General features: G+C 32.0%; 3 protein-coding genes across 3 annotated transcripts in view; all 3 read right to left on the minus strand.

Annotated features, from left to right (window-relative positions):
• The window catches only part of TRIADDRAFT_62466 (uncharacterized protein), a gene marked incomplete at both ends in the record, with an annotated part of 3,914 nt that extends 301 nt beyond the window's left edge, over window positions 1–3,613 (minus strand). Inside the window, 7 exons of the mRNA XM_002118394.1 lie at window positions 392–595; window positions 1,115–1,393; window positions 1,538–1,630; window positions 2,024–2,335; window positions 2,544–2,861; window positions 2,948–3,262; window positions 3,478–3,613. Coding sequence (XP_002118430.1) covers window positions 392–595; window positions 1,115–1,393; window positions 1,538–1,630; window positions 2,024–2,335; window positions 2,544–2,861; window positions 2,948–3,262; window positions 3,478–3,613 — 1,657 coding nt within the window. The remainder of the gene's footprint in view (window positions 1–391; window positions 596–1,114; window positions 1,394–1,537; window positions 1,631–2,023; window positions 2,336–2,543; window positions 2,862–2,947; window positions 3,263–3,477) is intronic.
• A 1,651-nt stretch (window positions 3,614–5,264) lies between these two features.
• Window positions 5,265–9,697, minus strand: TRIADDRAFT_34176 (uncharacterized protein; the record flags this gene model as incomplete). The annotated part of the gene is made up of 2 exons (XM_002118395.1): window positions 5,265–5,413; window positions 9,604–9,697. Coding segments are annotated over 2 exons (243 nt in total), but the record flags the coding sequence as incomplete, so codon positions are not given.
• Window positions 9,698–10,746: 1,049 nt separating this feature from the next.
• TRIADDRAFT_62468 (uncharacterized protein) lies at window positions 10,747–14,831 on the minus strand (the record flags this gene model as incomplete). Its single annotated transcript, XM_002118396.1, has 7 exons — window positions 10,747–10,797; window positions 11,190–11,279; window positions 11,550–11,623; window positions 11,807–11,825; window positions 13,872–14,074; window positions 14,493–14,615; window positions 14,762–14,831. The coding sequence occupies 7 exons, from the start codon at window positions 14,829–14,831 to the stop codon at window positions 10,747–10,749; spliced, it is 630 nt and encodes a 209-aa protein (XP_002118432.1).
• Between the last annotated feature and the right edge of the window lie 7,987 nt (window positions 14,832–22,818).

Raw genomic sequence — 22,818 nt, forward strand, 5'->3', positions numbered from 1 at the left:
ACCATACCATACAGACTTTTAGGACTACAACGATATAACTGTACATAGAGTACCGGGTAGTGATGGATACTAATCAATAGGATATCGATTTCTGGATACATTAGCAATTTAAAACCGATAACTGCTACGGTGCCTTATTCAATTCTGCATCCATATACTGGGGATTGGAATCTTTTCATCAATTATACTCTATAGTATGGACTACTAGATGTAAAAGTATATCTAACAGTCGGCGATTACAGTCATACTTTCGTATTATCTAATTGCTAACAATCAAAATTGAACTCTATTTTTGTCATCAGCATCGCCGCTATACAGCAGAAAACTAGATCTTAGTGCAAGGTTTCTAAATATTTGTTAAACATAAATAAATAACAACAGATCTACTTACGTGGAGCTGATATATGTGGACGTCGACAATATCGTTTGTAAAGGAAATGAAGTAAGAATATTAGCAGTAGAGAAATTACTGTTGCAGCAATTGGCGCGAATATATGATCATTATTTGCGAAGCCATCTGGAGAATTGCTGCCATGATAGTTTAACGTAGTATTACTTAAACTGTTGTTAACATAAAGTTCATCCCTAAGTGACGCTAAAATATTAAAAACAAAGCTAGTTATGACATGTCTATAAAGAACACGTTCTTATGTTCAACGCTGAAATGGAATGTAAGGAATTTAGTAATTTTTTAAAACTAATGAAGTAGGTATTGCTGCATAATATATCAAAGTAATTTTCTTCACATCGGTAGTAAGTATTTCCATCTCATGAATTAAAATTATATACAGCAATTATTAAATTTCAGCCTTCAATTATGACCGATATACTATACGATATAGTACATTATAGCTCTGTGGCAGGAACTGTGGTCAATATCTTGTCTTATTTGGAGTAAAGTTATGTTTTAAATAAATCTCAGTTTCTAACGCAAGTTTAAGTGGCAGCTAAAATGAACACAAACTATAAATTTATGTTTTTATACCGATTTAAATTCAATCTTGAATTGCAAATACTGTTATGTTTGCTCATTTAGCGTGTAAATAGTGATAATAATGGTTTATATTGCCGTTGGCAATTTCATATTAAGCTATTTAAAAGTATCTTTTCTCACCTGTTTGAAAATATACCATTTTGCTTGGTTTACTTCTGCCATAGATGCTTACGGTGATGATATATAACTGGTAAGTGCTATTGTACTGTAAATTGGTGAGAATAGTCGATATTTCACTTGAATTAACAATTTGCATATCATAAATACTAGAAGAATTTGTCCTATAGTAGACAGCAAATCCTGTTATATCATCGCCAAAGTTACTTTTCCGCCATCGAATTATAGCGGCTCTATAAACGGTGCCTTGGACGCTAACATTTCTTGGAGGATTGGGCAATTCTAATTGTAGTGTTTCATAGGTTAAAAAATCGCAAATTAATTAGCTATTGATGGAATTATTTTATAACAAACTTTTACATCATTTTACGTATGTAACGGCCATTAATATGTTATGACTTAGTAAATTAAGGATGAGTACTATACCTTTTGTTTTATAAGATGCCCATTCGCTGTACGTAATGCCCACTTTACTAATAGATAAGATTTGAAAATTGTACATTGTTCCTGACTTTAAACCTACAAGTCGCGTAGTTATAGAATTACTGGCTGAAAGGTTAGATACTCCTGTTATTTCCATTTTGATGCACAATGAGCAATTAAGCGACGATGGATATCGTTTTTGTTGATGATTTTCAATAAACTGAATATAAGATGTTAAGTTAGCTAGTTTGAATAAGTTATTAGCATAGCTTTCAGATTTCCAAGTAATATTCAATTCAGTCAATGAAGATGAGATTGCAGTCAGAATTGGTTTGGACGGTAAGCCTGTAATGTGATTTATATTTAGATTATAAAAGTATCAAATAGTACAGTGGAATTAGTTATAGAACAGCCTCTATAAATAGCCCGAAGTCTACACAAAATTTGCATAAAATAGATGTACTACAACTATGCTTTAAGTTGTCATACCTATCGTATTTAATCTCTTTATCTGACTGCTGCTTGTACCAAAGGCATTTGTTGCTTGCAACTTAAAGTCATAACTACTGCCTTTCGTTAAGTTTGCAATATGTACATATCTAACTGAGATATTCTGCTTTTGCAAGGACTCTTCTTGGTGATCTGTGATCAACATTGTCAGCCATTTGTTCGATGTACTTTGCTTATAACTGAAGCTATAAGTAATGTTGGTTCCATCATGTAAATTTAATGCTTGCCATTCCAACACCACAAAGTCAATATTATCGGTTATCTTTATGATTTGGGGACTAATTGGCATACCTACGTTAAAAGTAATTTCGAACAATTACTTACCACCATCATTCACTACCATAAAGTTACTAAAGCCTACATTATGCTAGTTTTTACTGAGGTGTGTATACTAAATAATAAAACATTCAAAATAAAAAAAACGATTTCAGGCAGCTAAGTATTGTTAAGTAAGACCTTCATGCTAGCCTAATTTTATTTATTGACAAGTATATTTTACCTTTCATCGTGATTCGAATCTTGGAACTATTACCGCTTCTTCCGTAGTCATTAACAGCTTGTAACCAAAAATTATAAGTAGTCCATGGTTGTAAAAAATTAATTTTACATATCGTATCATGACAGGTTTGATAGTTAATAGTAGATACATTAAAGTTTTGGCTTCTCATAGTCGTATTAGTAGGTTTACTCATGGCTTGGTTAAATATAAGGTAGAATAATCCTTTCGCTAATAGGCTGTAATCGGAATTAATGAAAATAATCAAGTTGGTATTTGTTACATTCTTGACCGTTATATCTGTAATATTTGCTGGCGGTGCTAAATGGTACAAATAGCATCTGTCAATTTTTGAAAGCGTAATACTGAATTAATTTATTGTAATACAGGAATGTTAATCCTTTTACCTCGAATGATTATGTTAATATTAATTCTTTCATTTCCATATGTGTTATTAGCCATACAATAGCAAAGACTGGAATCATGAAAACTTGCTTGGACGATTTGAATAGTAGAGTCATTAATTTGAATTATTCCATTTAAGTTTTTGTTATCTCGGTTGCCACAGTTTAGCCAAACTATAGAGGAAGGAAAACTTTCAGCTACACAAGTTAACGTTATATCGTCGGTATGGTTGACCAAAAGACTCGAATTTAAATGTATCATTTTATTTATAGTTGGATGTTTGGTATCATGTAATGTTATGGAAAGTTTGGGAGGTCCTACAATACAAAATAATAGTTAACCAGTAGCACTAGATATTAATAAACTACAACACTGAATAAAATCCGATTCCACAATTTCAGAAAACTAAATGTCAATCAATAAAAGTAAGCATACATCAATGTAATCGTAATTGGATGCCAAATGCTCGTAAGAAATATTGTAAGGAAAAATGGCTTTAAAAATATTTTTAAATTATTCTATGCTATTATACCTTTAATCTTGACGTTGAAAACTCTATCATAACCTTGATTATAAGCAGATAGGCCACTCCTCAATATATACTTTCCCTTGTTATTATACTTTGCATCTAGTATACATAGCTGACTAAAGTATGTACCATTTGCCATTATCCCAGTAGAAATACAGGTATTCTGCTGTATGTTCTGTATTTCACGATTATTGCCAAAATAGCAAGTTGAGTTTATTACTTTATTATTGAAATACCATGAAGAGAGTATTACATAGTTTCGGATGGCGCCAATATTGAAATTTATACAGTATTTTGTGCCATAAGGCATTACAATGTCATTTTGTTGACTGGATGGGATATTTAGTGTAGGTATTACTTCTGGAAAGAAAAGTTCAATCATTTGCTTAAAGTTGATAAATATCGAAATTTAAAATGTTTTGTCATTTAAGCTTGACATTTGAATTTTATCCTGCTAATTTATTGATTTTTAAAAATTAGTTACACGAGTAATTTAAATGATCAAGACTTTTCATTTTAATCCGACAACGTAGAATTAATATTTTCCTTTATCATATTATTTCTGAGGTAGATATATTATAAGTTTTACACTGACTATATAGCAATATTTAGCTTAAAACATCCTGTGATCTAGATTGAATACTATTCGCGTTTATAAACGATCCAACGAAATACTATTTTGAAATTCCGAACTAAAAGCGCAATAACTTCAATTACAATCGTATTCTACTTTACATAGATATTATACCACCATTAAGGTATTTAAAATATAGTTTAGATAGTCACTGAAACTACAATCTTTCGATAATACAAACTTGTATCGCACAAAAGTCCGGTGTATCCAGAGGCGAGACATTTGCACTGAAAACCATCTTGTAAATTGTGACAATAACCAAAGCGGCAAGGATTTGATTCACAAGGTGAAATATCTGTAAATCGTAACGATTAAATAAGTCAAATAATATAGTCCAGTACACAATCTTACGAATTTGTTACAATATCTGCATGTTCTATGCTGAACTGCATGGAATACCCAAAGTTCTGATTGAATAGATGAGAATTTAAAACTTTTATTTTTGCTATTTAAATTAAATATTCTAGGCATTCAATGTCTAAGATTACAAATAAGTTTTCTTCTGCAATTACTATGCTTAATTGCTTATATCTGTTTATGCTAAGATCAGATACTAGTGGCTACTAAAAAAATATTGTCACTATAAAGTTACCGTAGATTGCTCTAGTCGTACATGTGATTTTAAAATTTTATTCGTAGATTGAATAAGATTTATATCGCTAAACTTTATGGATTTCGTGATATTCATTTTAAAAATTAATCTATGTCTCAAATAGAACAGAAACAAAATAAATTGACTATAGATATTTATATGAAGGAAGTCGTTTAATTTCTATCTAGCTAATAAATAAGAACAAAATTTGACTTTATCCCTATTTAATATAATAGATATTTCTTACTGCTAATCACAGCTGTAATAAAACTTTCTAGGGTAGTTATGAATATTTTACGCCTTGTTTATTTCGAAAACTTTTACCAATTTCGCAGTGCTTTCCTGTTCGATAGCGTGGACATAAACACGTATAAGACCTTGTTCTATGGCTTATACATGTAGCGCTTCCGTGACATGGCATTGAAGTACAATAATTTCCTACGGAATAGTTTTTTGACACAAAGAAATAAACTCATTCTAAATGCAATTAGTAGTTGAACATCCTATTCTTGACTGGTAATCTGACTCTAATTGCAAGTGTTTATAATCTAATTTACATAGAATTTAAATGTTGATTAGCAGTACCGACTTACTTATCTCGCAAATTTCGCCAGTAAAAAGTGTAGGACATCTGCAAACGTAACTTGATGATTTTGTTTTAATACAAGTGCCACCATTCATACAGCTTCTTCCCATATCGCAGCTTATAATAGCTATATTAGCAGAAAAATGAATTAATGCTATAGAGCCATGCGGTCAAAGACAGTCTATAATATTGTAGATTTTCCGCTATTTATTCTATTATGATAAATAAGGCAACAGCTCTACTTGCATCTGTTGCATGTCCTTCCTGACCAGTCGATAGGACATTGACATCGATATTCAGTTTCAGAAATATCATGACAGGTTGAGTATATATGGAGGCATGGGGAAGAGCTGCACGGTCCACAGATTGCTGAAAATAATATATGATTGATTGGAGATTTGAATGCAGATATAATAATTACAATAACCGTATTTTAAATCATGAGATGGAAGCGCTATTGATATTGTATGAGATGAGTCCAAATCATGGAATAGCTATTACCTGTATTAAAATGAACGGCGAGAACGAACAATGTACACCAAACAACAAAAACTTTTGAACTGATCATGGTCTAAGTATTGTTTGGAAAGTTTTAGCTTTTGATGTTGAAGTGATTTAACTTTCGGATCGAGTGATTCGGCGTTATTAACCTGATCCCAACTTAATATAATGAATAATTCAAATTGGTAGAATAACCAAATTTGTGATGAAATGATTTTACATGGAGAAGTCAGTTCTTCTACTGTAAAATTGCTACTTTTAGCCAATGAAAATAGCAAGATTCTTTGAAAAGCTGATATTCGAATAAAGCAATAAGACCTTTCTATTCAAACTAGCATCTTCTTTAGATCTGTTCAAGCCATAAAATGTAGCCGTCAATGTACAGTATATCCATAAATTGAATAAGGCGAAAGGTGTAGCAAATTAAAAGGAAATGACGTTGTATAATTGATTATAGTAAACATACCTGTGTGACTTATAAGGCAGATATCAAAACATCTATACTATTTGCGGCAGATAGAAGTAATTCAATATCAAGCTAAATAAAGTTTACTGCATATTCTATCCTCTTTATAACCTAGGATTAGAGTAATAGCGGAACTGTTTTGTATTGACTTTATTTAGTGCAGACAATACTGTCGTTTGTAGATTTGCTAAAATACAGTAGGTCTGAGTTTTTTTTTTCATCCTTGATCTAAATTTAGTAGACAGAACAATTTCTTGCATTGAGGCCAGAGAATATAATTAGGTATTTTTCAATTTTAGCCATCTCTGCTATAATATTTTCAACTTATTATGAACGCTATGAATTTTAGGTTTGGTTTTGTACGTTAAAGGGACTAGAAGCCATTATCCGCATTCCTAATAAAGCGGTAATAAAGTAATACTTTTAGCAGTTTCATATACGGTTACGGAATATTATGCCTATCGTAAGCTAACTTGAGTGGCCTTTATTACAATAACTTTATACTATATGATTAAATGATAGCCTTAAAACCTAGGATTAATGATGCTAGCATACCGTACTGAGTCAATCGACTCTGGTCTATCACATTCTGCATAAAACTTGAATAGCTCCTTATGTGGCCCAGATAATAGATAGGAAAGAATTTACTCAAAATTTCTTTTGCATCATATTCTGAAAAAACTCGGCTTTGTGGCTCTACTAACTAACAGGAAAGAATTATGTAACGATTTCCTTTGCATCAGTACTAGATTTTATATTCTGGCATTTAAGCCCGGCCAAATAATTATAGTCGGAGAATTACTAGAAAGCTTTTTTCACGTTTTTCTAGTCGATAAGCCTAGTATCGAGTTGTGAACTTTGAGGCGAAATGCAAAAGGAAGAATCGAGGAAAATATGCGCGAAGGGAATTTGATATTTGATACAAAGCATAAACAGTTTCTTACGTAGTTTTCTAGATTAATTGCAACTACATGGGCTTATTTCCACATTCAGTGTCGAAGGTATGCCCACAAATGGCATAAAAGCAAATAAGTACCAACATAGAAGCGCTACCGTGCAATTAAGTAAGTTAGTAATTGTATACTGCTTTCAAGAAAAATGTAAACGTTTCCTTACATAAGGAAATAAACCTATAAGACGAGTGTATAAGAATGTAAGTTAGACAGATTAATGGAGATTTAGATTAGTCAGACGTTCGATTATTCTTGTTGAAGATGATCATGAACTCCCTAATCTGTTAATGTATGATGATGTGGCTGTGTCTCTATATGCAACTGCGAATTTTATGATATAACAATCATCAATGCACAGATTATTATCATGTTATCGAAGCTAGTAAAGACTATAGCCTATCATCAACAAATAAAGCAGGCTATTTTTTAGCTAGCCGGAATAATTTTGATCTAATACTATTATATCGTTAGAAACAAAGTTGAATCAATTCTTATTGAAACATTAATCACATTTCCTAACCAAGATATTTGTTTCTATTCATTTATCTTACCCACGTAGGTTCTGTGTCGAATAGATGATAGGGGTTCTATTTTGATCATTTTCGTCATTATCATTTTTAAAGGCGTTTATTACAATTTCTTAGTTTAATTAATTAACTTATGCAAAATGATAGCAGTTTCATACTAGAATCGTTATTTAAAGCCGTTCAATTTTTAGCTATTATTGCAATTCTACTTCTCTTACAGTTCAATGCGTGATCAATATTGATAATACACATTATATTCAACGCTATCAAGTATTATGGTATCAGACAAAGTCATTAATATGGGTTGTTTTTCTCAATAAATTATCTTGGTAGCAACATACAAAGTTACGTGCTTGAGCAGTCATAATAGAAGAGTCTTATTGAATACCATTTATCAGCAACTGTGTCAGCTAGACTTATTTCCTTCAGTATTGGATTAAATAGAAATGGAGGATTCCTAGGCGAATTAGAATAACATGTATCAATCCATTAATATCGTGCTTCGTATTCTAACATTTTTTCAGTATTTTACTGAATTAAATTTCTAGTGCGTCAAGTCGTTTGCTCAAGTGCTGTAAGTAGTATCGCATGTTGATGCTAAAATAATTTCTACCTATAGTAGCTCATTTTATGTGCCATTAAACTTGACTATATTGCGTATGTAGACTCTATATTGCTTGGCTACGGTATCATAACGGACTAGGATGGTACATAATATAAGAAGGAAGTATAGATAGAGTGCAGTGTTGGGCATATTATTGAGTTCCATATCACTCAGTAAAATGAATATTAACATGAAACACTACCGTACCAATTATAGGTTTTAGTATTTGAACAATTTTGGCATATTGGTTAACAACACAGTAGAATGAATACTAAAATGAGATTAAAAAATTTTCCATCGTAAATGTCTTGCTGTGTTTCTTCTTCGTTTGCCCTAGCAACATAACTCAGGCAACTCTTTAGGCCATAGTTGTAAGATTTCTTAATTAAAATATGTTGGGCGTAAAGAAGAAAAATTGGATACAGATTCACTTACACGGCTTGGCTCTTCCTCTGCATTACTGGAATTGTACAGAATGAGTGCTAATAAGCACCCCATTAGTGCTAATGCGCCTGTGATTAGCAAAACTTTCAGTATTAAAAGGTCGCTAAAATTCGCAGTAAATTGCTTGCTTCCATTATCAGACGTTTTATTTTTGAAACCGTTGGCACTGCGTTTACCACTAAGAGTCGATAATGCTAATAATAAATAGAACAAGGCAAATGAATAAATTGTTTTAATTAAATAGACATATCGGCTTCTTTGACAGGAGTAAGACTTTGAAAGTATTTGATGAGCGAGATACAGGCATGTCTAAGTTGGCTAATTCATGCGTTACATGCTGTATTTGTTAACTGAAAGAAATTTATATTTAAGTAACAGTGATGGCAATTTACTGTAGGACAGTAAATTAAATTGGGAAATTTGTGAAAAATCAAGATTATCATTTTACGGTATAATTTGAATTGGGATTAGAGAAATTTCGAAAGAACATAATTTGAAAATAATTCGTACCTGTTAATATTTTGCTAAAGTATTCAAAAAACTATTATGGCAGATCTGTCTTAAGTAAGTAACTTACAGTAGTATCTTGTAAGTATCAATAGCAAAGTTTTATTATCTAGAAGATAGATCAATTATTTCAAGGCAATGTAAAATGCCATTTACTACAGTGAGTATTAGGTAAGTAGCAATTTTCAGGGTTCTATAGCTACATACAATATTAGTAGCAGTTAGTCTTACGTATTTACTTTTTACAACTGAGTGATTTTAAAATTTCTCGGTAATTTTGACCATTTCTGAAATTATATTATGCGTATTACTTACTTTCATCGCATATCCTACCAGTCCAGCCATTAGGGCAAATACATTGATATTGTGTGGGGGAGATATGGTGGCATGTTGCATTGATATTTACACATGGCGATGAACTACACGGCTCACAAAAAACTAATAAAGGATTAAACCATTTGAAATCGATTTAATTAGTGCTCTACTATTACTATTAATTAATCATCGCTACATGGGTTGATGGTGGATCTATTTTACAAGAGATTAGTTGTCTACAAATATTAATAAAATTTACCTAAATCAAATTGCCAAACGACAATAGTAAGAGTGTATAAAATTGTTAAAACTCTCGGAATAGTGATCATGCTCTTCTGATAGGTTTTCGAATTCCCTTTTGCGAAAATAACTTTTTGATTACTTGATCCTTCCTTTTCAACCTGTCTTGTATTCGATACCTCGACAGATTACTCTTGACAGGATATCCAAGTATGTCTAACGGTGGCGTAAGAGAGTGTTTATGACACTTATACAGCTCTCTATAATTGGTTTATGTCTATCAATAATAACATATTGAAACTTGATCATTTCACATGCTTGTTCAATTCGAATATTTAGATAGTAGAATTACAAATTCAACTGCATGACTATGTAAAGAGGTATCACTAATCATGTTTGGAACGGCTACTGACTTTTTAGCTCCATTTACCTAGTTATAAAATGGGAGGTTATACTGTAAATTGATTCTTGTTGAAAGGAGAAACACTTCATCAGCAAGAGGTTATATGTAACATTTTGCTTTCGCCCTACCATACATGCGAATAAACACATAAGATCTATCTTAAAAATTTGGGCAATGTTCATAAGATCTATTGAAATAATAATTGGCTAAACTGTAGCCAAGTACACAAAAGTTGATGTTGGTTAGCACATACATTTTCAACCCAAATGAGACTTCTATCAGAAATTTTACAATCATCATTACATTATCTGCTTTATACTCAGAGTACATCCTAGCTACTGTAACTTTAGTAGTGTACAGATTTGCATGCATGAAATAAACTAAAACAACAAAATTTTTTATTATAATATAATGATTATTGCTGAGTGATCATCCAATAAGTGCATATACGATTAATGGAAAGCGTGCAGGATCAGTTATTTCAATACCTCGGATAGTACTTATATTTGCAGATTCCGATCTTCCTGTTCATCTAATACAACGCCAGTTTCCTATTAGACCAGCATTTGCTATGGCTATTACTAAAAGTCAGGGCAAACATTGAATAGGTTAGCTTTTTACCATGGCCAATTTTACGTTGCTGTTTAGTCGTTGTTACGATGCGTAAGCTCGTTCTAATTATAAATTTAGAATCCACCATCATGGCAGACTGTGGAACGCAATATGTTAGTGAAACTTTCAAGGAGAGCTGCAGATCGGCAATATTGCCTTGAAGTTCAGTTCACCATATCATCATCAAGTCAATAGTGCAGCTGATAGAACCATTCGAAGAATCAAAACGCTATGGAAGAAAGCATTTAAGAGGAAGGGAAATACCCATATACAGCACTATGGTCATACAGGATAACACCTTTAGATAACAGTATATCATCTCCATACGAACTACTTTACGGACGAAAACCTCAAACGCTTTTACTAGCTTGCAATAGAGTCCCACAATCACAACACCCTGACAATGAGTACCACCAAGAAGCTAATGAAAGGATTCAGGAAAACAAAAAGTTTTCTACGATAAAGGTACGGGAATAGACAAGAAATCATTTAACAATAAGAAATTAGTTTACGTAAGTAACACACAGCAAAATATCTGGGAGCCAGCTACGGTACTCAAAAGACCGAATCCCATTGGGGAACCTCGAACCTATTTAGTTAATATCGGAGGAAAAATAAATCGTAGAACAAGAGAACACATCAAACCCAGAGCCATGGAAACACCATCTCTTTACCAACCATTGGAACCTACCGTAGCATCTAACGTCTTACAAACCCCATTGTCAATAAGAAGACAAGATAGCATTTGTGATACACTAGCCAAATCTAATCAATCACAAATACAACACACGATAGCACATAAAATGCCGCCTATTTGGACTCATTCCCCATCGAAGGAACCCATATTAGCAACTAAGAAAGAGAATGTATCTATAAACCTAATAGCCAGATTACGAGAGTTGGAAAAACTACTCGTGTACCTTTGAAATTTCTAGATTAAAGGCTAACCTGATAACTCGCGTTTTGCCTACTAAAAGAATGATTAAATTGTTATACGAGTAATTGCGTTAGCACACAACCTGTAACTGCACAGCTTGTTTGATAAAGAGGCGGATGTCATAGTATTAGTAGAGCGACTTCGTAAGGGTAAGTCTTAGATGCGCACGTATTTGAAGTTCATTTGCATGTAAAACCTTCTAGAATACTTAGTCTATGTATACTATAATAACCTACGTTCCTTATTTTTGCTTTGATTGAGAATTTTATTCTGCCACAATGGTGATCGTTATGATGCTATCAAAGGTAGTGTAGGCTACAATTTAGTATCAGCAAATTATGGCGAATGATTTAAACGTAGTCATTGTAATCCATAAATTCTATTAACATGCAGTTGAGTTCTTTTCCGGACATTATCATAGCAACTCTTTCTAATTACACATTTTTTTCTGTTCATTTCACAATCCCAGGTACAATTGATATCATGCAGAAAATGCTAGTGAAATATATATAGAATCTTTTATTTTTACGCAAACATTTGTTAAAATTTCATAGCTTACAGAATAAATTGACGATTTCATAGTAGAATAGAACTATAGTCATTTTACAGAATCGAAAAATGATGTAATAAATACAGTGCTAAACATAACAGTAATTTATCTCGAGGTTTCTCATATGATACATAACATTATGCATAACTACTGCGTAATGAACGAGTCTTCATATAAGCAATACAATTTTAACTCTTGTTGCATTGTACTTATATTTATTTCATTACATAATCGGATTGAGAGTAACCGTTGCTTGAAGTGCCTATAGATACAGTAGCATTGCAGTAGGCAAAACCATAGTAGTCTTTTTCTTATAGGAATTATCTTTTAAACCACATGTCATCTTGTCTACAATACTTTATTAGGCATATTCATACTAAACATTTTTTATTTAATGAGTAAAAATCATAATAGCAGAATACAAGGTGTCATCTACAACTTAATATGTTGACATAAACAGTAATGATAAGGATACGAAATCACTATTAAAGTAAAACTATAATATCGGCGCTGAGGATTATACCCATCTTTCAACTGTTTGGACTTCTCTTCTGTTATAATCTGCAATCTTTATTTGAACAACAAAGTCAAATGCGTACATTAGAAAAGCAATAGAAATAGATTGAGCATGTGATAGCATAAAGTGCCATCCTTACTAAGCTGACCTACATCGAAAATACTATATTAAATACTCTAAAAGTTTTAGTTATTTCTGAAAGTGATTGGATGCGCCTATAGAAAGATGCAATAAGGTAGCTATACAATAGGTAGTTACTGCATCACATTGCCCTAAAGCGAACAAGCCTAATTTCTCCATCTTGCTGAAATACTATAGTTAAGAGCTATCTAAACTACTAAAGGTGCTTTTGCAAACTACCAAATTTTAAATTTATTTCTTAGTTACAGTATAGTAGCTTACAATGGGTATGTTTGCTTTAGATGAGATGCAGTATTTGATATATTGTTCAGTTCACATCAATAGTAAAATAAAGCACTATCCTTACTAAGCTGAGGTACATTGAATGTACTATATTAAATTCTCTAAAATTTTTTAGTTATTCAAGAAATCATGAAATATCTTTGCTTAAAGGTACATTAAGGCAACTATGCAATATTGATGTCAACTGTAGTTAAGAACTATCTAAACTGCTAAAGGTGCACTTGCAATCTACTAAATTTCAATTCATTTCACGGTTACACCACAGTAGCTTACAATAGGATGTGTGCTTTAGATAAGATGCAGTTATTGATATATTAATTCTGTTCACATCATTAGTAAAATTGAATATTAGTAATTACATTACTATTTTTAATTTGATAGTAGAAAATTGTTGGTATATTTATACATGTCTGCACGCTGACCACTCAAGTGCTATCAAGTTATGTTGCACGTATTGTATTTTACATTGCATCTTCTTATATGACATTATTACCGCATGCCTCGCTATTTAGACCTGATCAAGGTTTCTATTTAAAAATACAGTAGGCAGCACGAAAGAATGAACAATTATAATGCATTTACTTACAGCATGTAGCTGCCGACTAATTTTGTTAGAATTGACCACGCACATTGCTATTAACAAAGCACTTATTGCTATTAAGACGATGGCTACGAAGATTTGCTGTTCATCCGTAAGACGGTTGTCAATATTTGGCGTGGATTGTTTGTTTTCATTTTCAGATGTGGTATTTCTTGAATTGTTACTATCGTACGCTGTGCCAAGTAATGCTATAATACGAAAATGTAAATTCCGTTATTGAATAAAACAGCACCATGATATCTCGATACTGAATAGGACATTGATAAGCAGTTTAAAGATTCCGGAAGCTATATTACTGTCCTGAATGGGCTATTAATAATTAATCGGACACAATGTCTAAAATGGTTTGTTGCAGAAAGCATGTCTAATAGTTCGCAAAATTATAAATTCTTAGAGTGGTTTAACCATCACTTGAATTAGCAGGTATTCATGAAATAAATCAATAACTACTTGTAACTCGTCGATATAAGGGCAATGAATAAATCATAGATGAACAAAAAGTTATTTAAATTCGTTACTATAAAGTAATGAGTGAATAATATGTAAAGTGACATTTTAAATTTTTTAGCTCAATCTTACAATTTCTTAAGTTCTATTATTTCTTACTTTCATTGCATGTACTATCCTTCCAGTCTTTAGGGCAAAGGCATTGATATTGTGTTGCAGAAATATCGTGGCATGTTGCATTGATGTGTGCACATGGTGATAAATTACATAGCCCACAGAAAACTAATGATTGATTAAGCCATTTGAATTCGACACGATTAGTATCTATTACCGTACAACTAGTAATTAATCATTACTATCTGTATTAGTGCTACATCTATACATATGCTGCAGAAGATTACTTCTTCCAAAAAAGTTTAAAATTTTACCTAAATCAAATTGCCCAACGACAAAAGTGATGGTACATAAGCTCATTAACATTTTTGAAATTCTGATCATGTTCGGTTTACAGATTTTCGATTTCCTTCTAGTGAAATATGACTCCTTGATTACTTGATTTTTTCTTATAAAGGCACAGTCTCCCTTTGAAATTCTTAAGATGGATACGATATTTATCTGGTTCACCATATAATGGTACGAAATAGAATCTTTTACACTCGTATAATACTATATTTGGATGATATCCATATATAAATTGGAACTATAAAAGCTGATCAATTTTATGTGTGTCATAAAATTATAACGAACGTGGATGGCTAAATAAAGCGGCATGGCGCATCTAAATTAAACTCTTACTGGTTTTAAAATCTAATTTACATCATAAAATGATACGTTGCTCCATCAGAATTAATCATAAAAAAAATTCCAAATGGTAGTACATTCAATTTAGGATTGTAGTGTCCGGCATCTTATGGATAATTCCATTATGCATTATCAGCATTAAAGAAATGACGATTGCATGTCGTAATTGATAAAAGTTATTTATAGTCTATGTAATATTCAGAAATTTAGGCATTATTTTGGCCTAAATAAAAAATTTATACAATTATTAGTCAGACCGTGTATAAGGTCTACTCGTAGCGAATATAAATTTACTGCAATTGAAATAATGATTAGGCAAGGCAGTTATTTGCATTAGAACAACTTATATAAAATAATAAGTAATGTATTTCTTATTCAGCTTTATGTTTCAAAATAATTTCCTAAAGTACAGAGGCTCTAATTTATGTATTCTATTTGGTATGATTATTCCTATCAGATCTGTGGAATACTTGCTACAAATGAATCGTCCCGTATTTGTGCTAAGATCCTTAAATTGTAGCTGGTATTTTGCATTTTGGCATAGGTTTCTCTTGGCGACCGGGAATCAATATTTCGGCTACGTACCTTATTTGATAAACTTTGTTTATAGCTAATGATAGAAATATGCGTGCTGCTTGATCCATAAGTTTAATTTGATACTTCAGTTAACGGGTAATGCTGCGAAAATAACAGTACACGTATCTGCTATCTACATAATTTTGAGATGAGATAAATCTACTACGGTCTAATTCAAATAACGAACTATTTGTTATGAGTGGAGTTTTTATATTATTCTAGAGCAGCTACTGTCCATAAAAAATATGACCATATTATTTGAAGATTAATTGAATGCATATTGTACCATTGCTGTAAATCATATTTTGCGTTGCTGTCACTGTTTCAATCATCATGAAAAATACGGTTAAAATACAAGTCGTCTTTGGCTGTAAAAGGTCAATCTGGTAAATTATATGAGAAACACTTTAATTAACAGAAAAATAATAAAAGTATTGATCTTTTGATAAAGTCGATAAAACAAATGATCTTCTGGTAGGAGATATGATCAAATAAAATTTAAATTCAATTTAACTTGAATATAATAGCATGTTGGTATCATTTCATTTACTTCGAATTATCACATTGAAAGTAGCCGTTTCATTCTCTTTCTTGATTACCATTACGGTAGTTGTTACAGCAATTACAGTTAAATACTTAAGCCGAGAAGATTTTTAAGCTAACTAGATTTATACCTCGAAATGATTACTTGTTTCAAACAATTATAAACTTACTTTCTATATTAATTAAATTTTTAAACATCAGAAATATATGCTAGTAACAATTGTTATAATAGTTGCGATGGACTGCACTAGACGATTATATTAAACTACATGTGCATGATGTAATTGGTGCATACGCAGATAAATATTGCACTTTAATTAGCGAATTCACCATGTTTCCTTCTCAGTGCAATAGAAATAATCAATAAATGGTAATATAAAGATCCGTTTCATAATTAATTTAATTATTCTTTTCTTGGACTATTTTGATAAAGGTAAATTCGTTCAATTATTTTACAGTGACGATCAAGTAATTTTCCTCAAAACTAGAGTATTTTTATTTTAGACCCTGAATACCATTTAAATATCAACGCCATATCTGCTCTCTATCTTCTAATTTGATCAACTTCCCAACTATAAGTCCATTCCATTTGTTAGATATTTTAACCGTTCTACTTCGATATATTTGCTCACAAGTCTAATTGTATAGAAATTTTGATGAAGGGGTAAAGTGAATGAACTCTACTGACTAATTTTGAAGTGAAGTAACGCGAATTAAAAATTCTTACGAAATATTATTTAGAGTAAAGGGTTAGAACAACGTCAAATATTAAATTGCAACCGATTAATCCTAGCTATATCAGCTTACGAAACAGTTTCTGGAATATAAATTGAAAAATTTTGTACAATATCATTCAAGCTAAATGCTTAAAGTAACGTCAACAAGCTAAGCTGCAATCCCCAAATTTTGGCTATATAGGTACATACGAAAGAAAGTTGTTATCATGGCGATACTTGTATCAAGACAAACCATCTAAACATATTTGTCAATATACTTCTGACAATGTTATTAAAATTGTGAATTAGTAAGTAAGTACCTCGGTGAACTTTTAGAGTAGATACTACAGACTCATCATATTACAATAAAATGCAAATTTAGAATATCCATTATAGCACTAGGCAATATTTACATAATTATACGTAAAATGCAATCCATTACGCAGGAAAGATGATGATGCTTCTATATCAATGATGTCTTGCAGATACAAGTTTTAAAGAGCAAAGTATCATAAATCAATTCACAATGTAGTTATCTTTCCATATTGGTAATATGATTGCTTCACTTTGACCATAGAAATGAAGCGATTTCTCGATAAAATAATGGCGATATTATAGACTTTCTTGAATATTCATAAAATGGTCAATCTCTAAAACTTTGATATTCTAATATTGGCTTAGTAATTTACTGTTTTTAAAAAATAATCTACAAGGTTATAGTTAACTATGGTGATCACGTACGACTATAAGATATTTCTGTCGACTAAATTATGATTCCTATCGGGCCATATCAGATATCTCCTGAAACTCTGACATTGTAGCAAGCGGAAGGATGCAAGATATGGTTAGAAATTAGTTAAGCTAGTCGTATCTATCCGTTGACTTGACACATCACTTTGCTGAAAGTGAGTTTGTTTTATTAGGTAATTGTTTTTAGCTGACTCATTTATTTTAGATTACACTTTTAATCCAAGCAATAGAGCTGTATGTCAGAAATGTTGGAATTTTATTCTATTGAAAATTACTAGGTACGGCAGCCGTGCTATCTACACGAAGTATTACCTTAATTTCAGTAAATATTTCAGGCATTATATCTGTTTTAACGCTAAATAACTTGCTGACAACATTTGTAGGGGAAAATTATTTTCTTTAAAAACCTTCATTTGGATGCTATGATAAATCCCATTTACTTTAATATTGATTTAATGTCCATCTTGTAAATGTGATAATTATTACATTCTACAAGCAATTAAGTTCGTTCCCAAAAGTTATCAACGATACAATCTTTATTTTAAAAGGAATAGGAGTTGTGTAAATCGTACATAACTCTTTATGCGTTACACCAGGTTTTATCCTTCTTACGACGGTTATACAATAATACTTCTTGCTATGATGAAAATCGTCTTTGAACTTTAACTACAAATTTCTAAGAGAACTCTGAAGGAGTGCAGCTATAACAATAATTCATTCATAGAACTTAGCTGCTGTATTAATTCAAGATACAGTAAAGATGATGTATAATTTAATTGCTTACCTATTTTAGGATTCTTCTACTTGCTAAAATTTACCTGAATTAAGAAAGAAGTCTACCTTTAAGTACCATTCCACTGATTACATAGACGCTAACATTGAACATTCTATGATATAATGCTAACGCAATATATGAAGAAACTAAACTAAAGAGTTCTTTCAGAACAGGAATGGGCTAGGTAAGTTCATAAAGCTGGCCTTGATTTACTGTTCATTTATGCTCATCTCATCCAATGATCAGGTAGCGTTCGAACTTGATCAATTGAAAATTCTCGCAATATACTTCACCTTATACCGTAAAGTTTAAACATATAAAGTTTCTAAATAGATGCCCCTATAAAAGCGCGCTAAGTAGTTAGTTTTCCAGCTAGAGATAATAACTTGACATATTCAATCTTCAAATATATGTAGATGCGATTTCAATATATCAATGCACATCATATACAGTAATAGACTTCTATGTGCTTCGGTAGCATGATAACCAGAGCCATTAGCAAAAAAAAGAAGCTATAACAAACTCTAAAATCCATTTACGGTTCTCGCAGCGTTGGAGACAAATCTTTAAAGAAATATATTGAATATGTCTTAAGCTAGCAGTGAGATTATCTTGTAACTCTTCAATAAATTGTTGTAAAACCTTCCCGTTACTTTCTGTTACTGTTTGTGTAAGTTTCAAAGTTTTGTTGTAAATCGAGTTTAGTTCTCCACAAATTTACACTGATGCATTGGGCTATATCAAAAACGGACTAGTGTTAAATACGATTAGTAAACAGTAAGATATAAGGCTCGGTAGTCATTCCGTAACATTTTGCCGTTTGTGCCAACGGTAGAAGCGGTAAGAAACAACCAATGATTGATAAGGACAGATCAAACTGTGATGTTTATTAATTATTAAAAGTTATTTCTAAATCGGCTTACCCCTTTTAGGATTTACTTCTCCACTTTCATCAAAGTTTTCGACGTTCCTAAAGATAGCGTCATCATCAAATTGCTCGTCAGAATACGGTTTAGTAAATCTTCTCCAAGCAAGCATTTATCATTCGACGTATCCACGCTATGAACCCTGACATAGCTTGCAATAATCTAGAAAAGAACATAGATATTATGATTTTACAGCTTTTACAACAGAAACGGACCAAGAGCTAAGCGCCAAGATCAATACGCCCAGGTAAATAAAATTGAATCTCTTATTTTTTAACTACAATGTTATTGAAGAGTATGAGATAGAAATGATAAAAATATTATCAAGCTTATGTAGCTTAAAATAGCTATCCTTGCATTCACATGCGATTACCGAATATAGTCATCTTGCCGAATGTCTATCACACAAGATGTTCCAATGCATTAGAAACGTCAAATTACCATAGTTATCCTTTTTACCAAATAAGCAACCATTGGCCCGCTGCCATTAACGAACATTCAGGATACTAGAACAGTATCATTGCTGAAAAATTGGATGCTTACTGTGTAGTGAGACCCCGATAATCAAAAGTGAGATGGCGGCGCTAGATCTGAACGGATTAGTGGTGCTAAGGATCTCTTTAAGCGTTATCAAGTCATTAAGTGAGACTACAGAGCACCTTGGTAAGCAGTACTAGATAGGAGTCTTGCAGCTGCAGAAGCCGTACGAGGTATTGAGCCACATAAGGGAAATTATAGACTAGGTTAAGTTATTAGGTTTCGAGTTAAATTGGTCAGGAAGAATGATTTAGCAAACATGTTTGTCAACATACTTCAAGTACGAATAGAAAAGTCTGAGTCCTTTTAATATACAATAGCGAGCTGAATCCGCATACCAAGCTACGCATTAAATATGCAATTTGCACGAATGTTACATAGTCACATCCAAGGCTTGCAAGTTGCTATTAGTTGTTAGTAAGCCTGTTCCCAAGATAGTAGCATAATGCAGTAGTATAGGCGTATTTAAACTCTGCATTTCGTGTATAAAATTGAATCTATCACAGACAATGTATCAAATATCATTGCTTCAGAACGATGCAATAGGCCATTCTAGGCTGTATAGATGTTTTATTATCCTGTTTATAAAGTCGTAACCAATTTTTGTGTTTTACGTACTTTTAGGTCTTTAAATGATCGATGCAAAGACAGCGTTGCTAAAGTATATAGCTGACTGGGAGAAAATGATCATTACTTAAACCAACATCTACTTTATCAAAATACCTGATCTCGAAATTCATTGTCACTGTGAAAATTCTCTACCTAAAAATTGTTATCCACACAACGTAAATGGTACATAAGTGAGGAAAGGAAACAATCTTACTTTTGGCACAATCACCTCTTTGCTGACATGCTTGTGAAGCAATGTTATAGAGTATATAATATTGTCATGTAGTTATTGATTTTTAAATCTAATTTTATTGCACAACTCTACTCAGACATTAACTACGATATTTCCTAACAACATAATTAGGCTAAGACCCGTGCTAACTACTATTTCAATAACGGTATTACAATCACTAGTAACAAAGTATCCTACACATGCCAATGCTTACGAAAAACGCCTCTTACTGACTAAATGAGGCGAGATTCGCTATATCCCCAAATAATTCGGTTCTAACGACCGAATACTATTTTATACTTATAGCGTCACTGATAGTGTAGACGAGGTAGTCAGAGATTTCCTACTATTTATTACTAAAGAAATCTTGATAACCAAGATTATAGGCTTGATAATTCAATAGCAATTGACAAGCTAGTTGACGAAATAGCCGGTTAACTAACTAAAAAGCGGTCTTCAGGCATCAGCCTTTTATAGCCTCGTCAGAAACACCTGGTTACATATAGAGTAAAACTATCCTTCTAAAGTTATAAGTACATTATCATATTAATCAAAGGTTAAACAGATTATATGAAGAAATGATAACGTCAATTCACACAAATAGCATTTAATATTACTGCCTTAATAATTAAAGCGAGCTTACGCATCGTAATAAGTGGATATACACGAATCTGAGTCGCAGCATTGCATAAAACGGAATTTTCCAACATTATAAAATACTGTATACTGAAAGTCATATCAAGTTCTGTTTTTGCATCGATATGAATTAATTCTCATATATTTTCTTCAATGTTTGTTAATTCATTTATTGTTTCTAGTTTTTTATTAACGATATAAATAGGACATGGTATTTTTTCATTGGGTGGAGAGAGGGATTTTGCTCCTCTCTGTGCATAAACTAAATATAAGTTATTAAATGCTGAACTATCAACACAATAAATTAGCTCTAACTTTAATCTAGTAAAAAGATAAGCTTTACTTACAAGTATTATATATAGTAAGTCGAAAATTACCATTTTATACAAGATATATATCTACGTGATTGTAGTCCAACGTACAGGTATGTTGTAAACTTTGCATCTTCCAGATACTTTTATTCGTATTTGCTTTATTTTATCTTCCTGTTTTTTGATCACCTGAATTTATTTCAGATTGAACCTATTAATGTTTTGAAGTGTAAATTTTTATACAAAGTGTATAGAATCTAATAGCCTGTCATAGATTTTTGTACTCCATCAGCATATTAATCTCAATAAATATTGCTTGACCCTAATGTCTCATCCTTTGACCAATTCAACGCAGGCGATATGAATTACAAAACACCCTTTTATATTTTCGTATTATCACCATTTTGTCGCCCATTATCACTTCCATTCGAATGACTATACCGGAATTGCATTCTAACAATTTCTAATATAGCGCTTGCCATCCATCTAATATTAGCATCCCGTTGATATCAGTTCCTAGAACCTCACCATATCAAATATAGCTATCAACATAAGGAAATATAGCTATCATTACAATCAAATACAGGGACGATCGCTTTAAGAATAGTTAGAAAAATTGACTTTATGCTGACGTAAGTGTAGCAAGAAGTTATATTCTATTACGGTCTGGGCCGTCATCAATGTTATTTTCATTAATTAATAGCTTGCTATTGCTCTTATTATTGTCAATAATTTATTGGGCTCTGCTATTCATTAATACGTTAAAAATAAGTTTACTCTAGGAAAATGGATATGAATGATTATACTAGAGCTGCATCAGGCGATATCAAAGAGAAGTAAGTCGCAAGTATCTGACGAAGAATATATTCTTCCGTTATGGCTCTATATAGTAGTACTCTTTCTACTACGTACAGAGTAACGTGATTCCGGAAAAAGCTTTAGAATTGGCAGTTGAGTGGCAGTTGAACATAAAATGCGATTTACTAGGTTATCAAGTAACTTTGAAACTCTGTAGATAGCTGAAATGATCATTTTTGAATTCCAGTAGAGTTATAAGTGCGTATTATCTCTTA

The sequence above is a fragment of the Trichoplax adhaerens genome, genomic scaffold (genome assembly GCF_000150275.1).
Source record: "Trichoplax adhaerens TRIADscaffold_61 genomic scaffold, whole genome shotgun sequence".
NCBI lineage: Eukaryota > Metazoa > Placozoa > Uniplacotomia > Trichoplacea > Trichoplacidae > Trichoplax > Trichoplax adhaerens.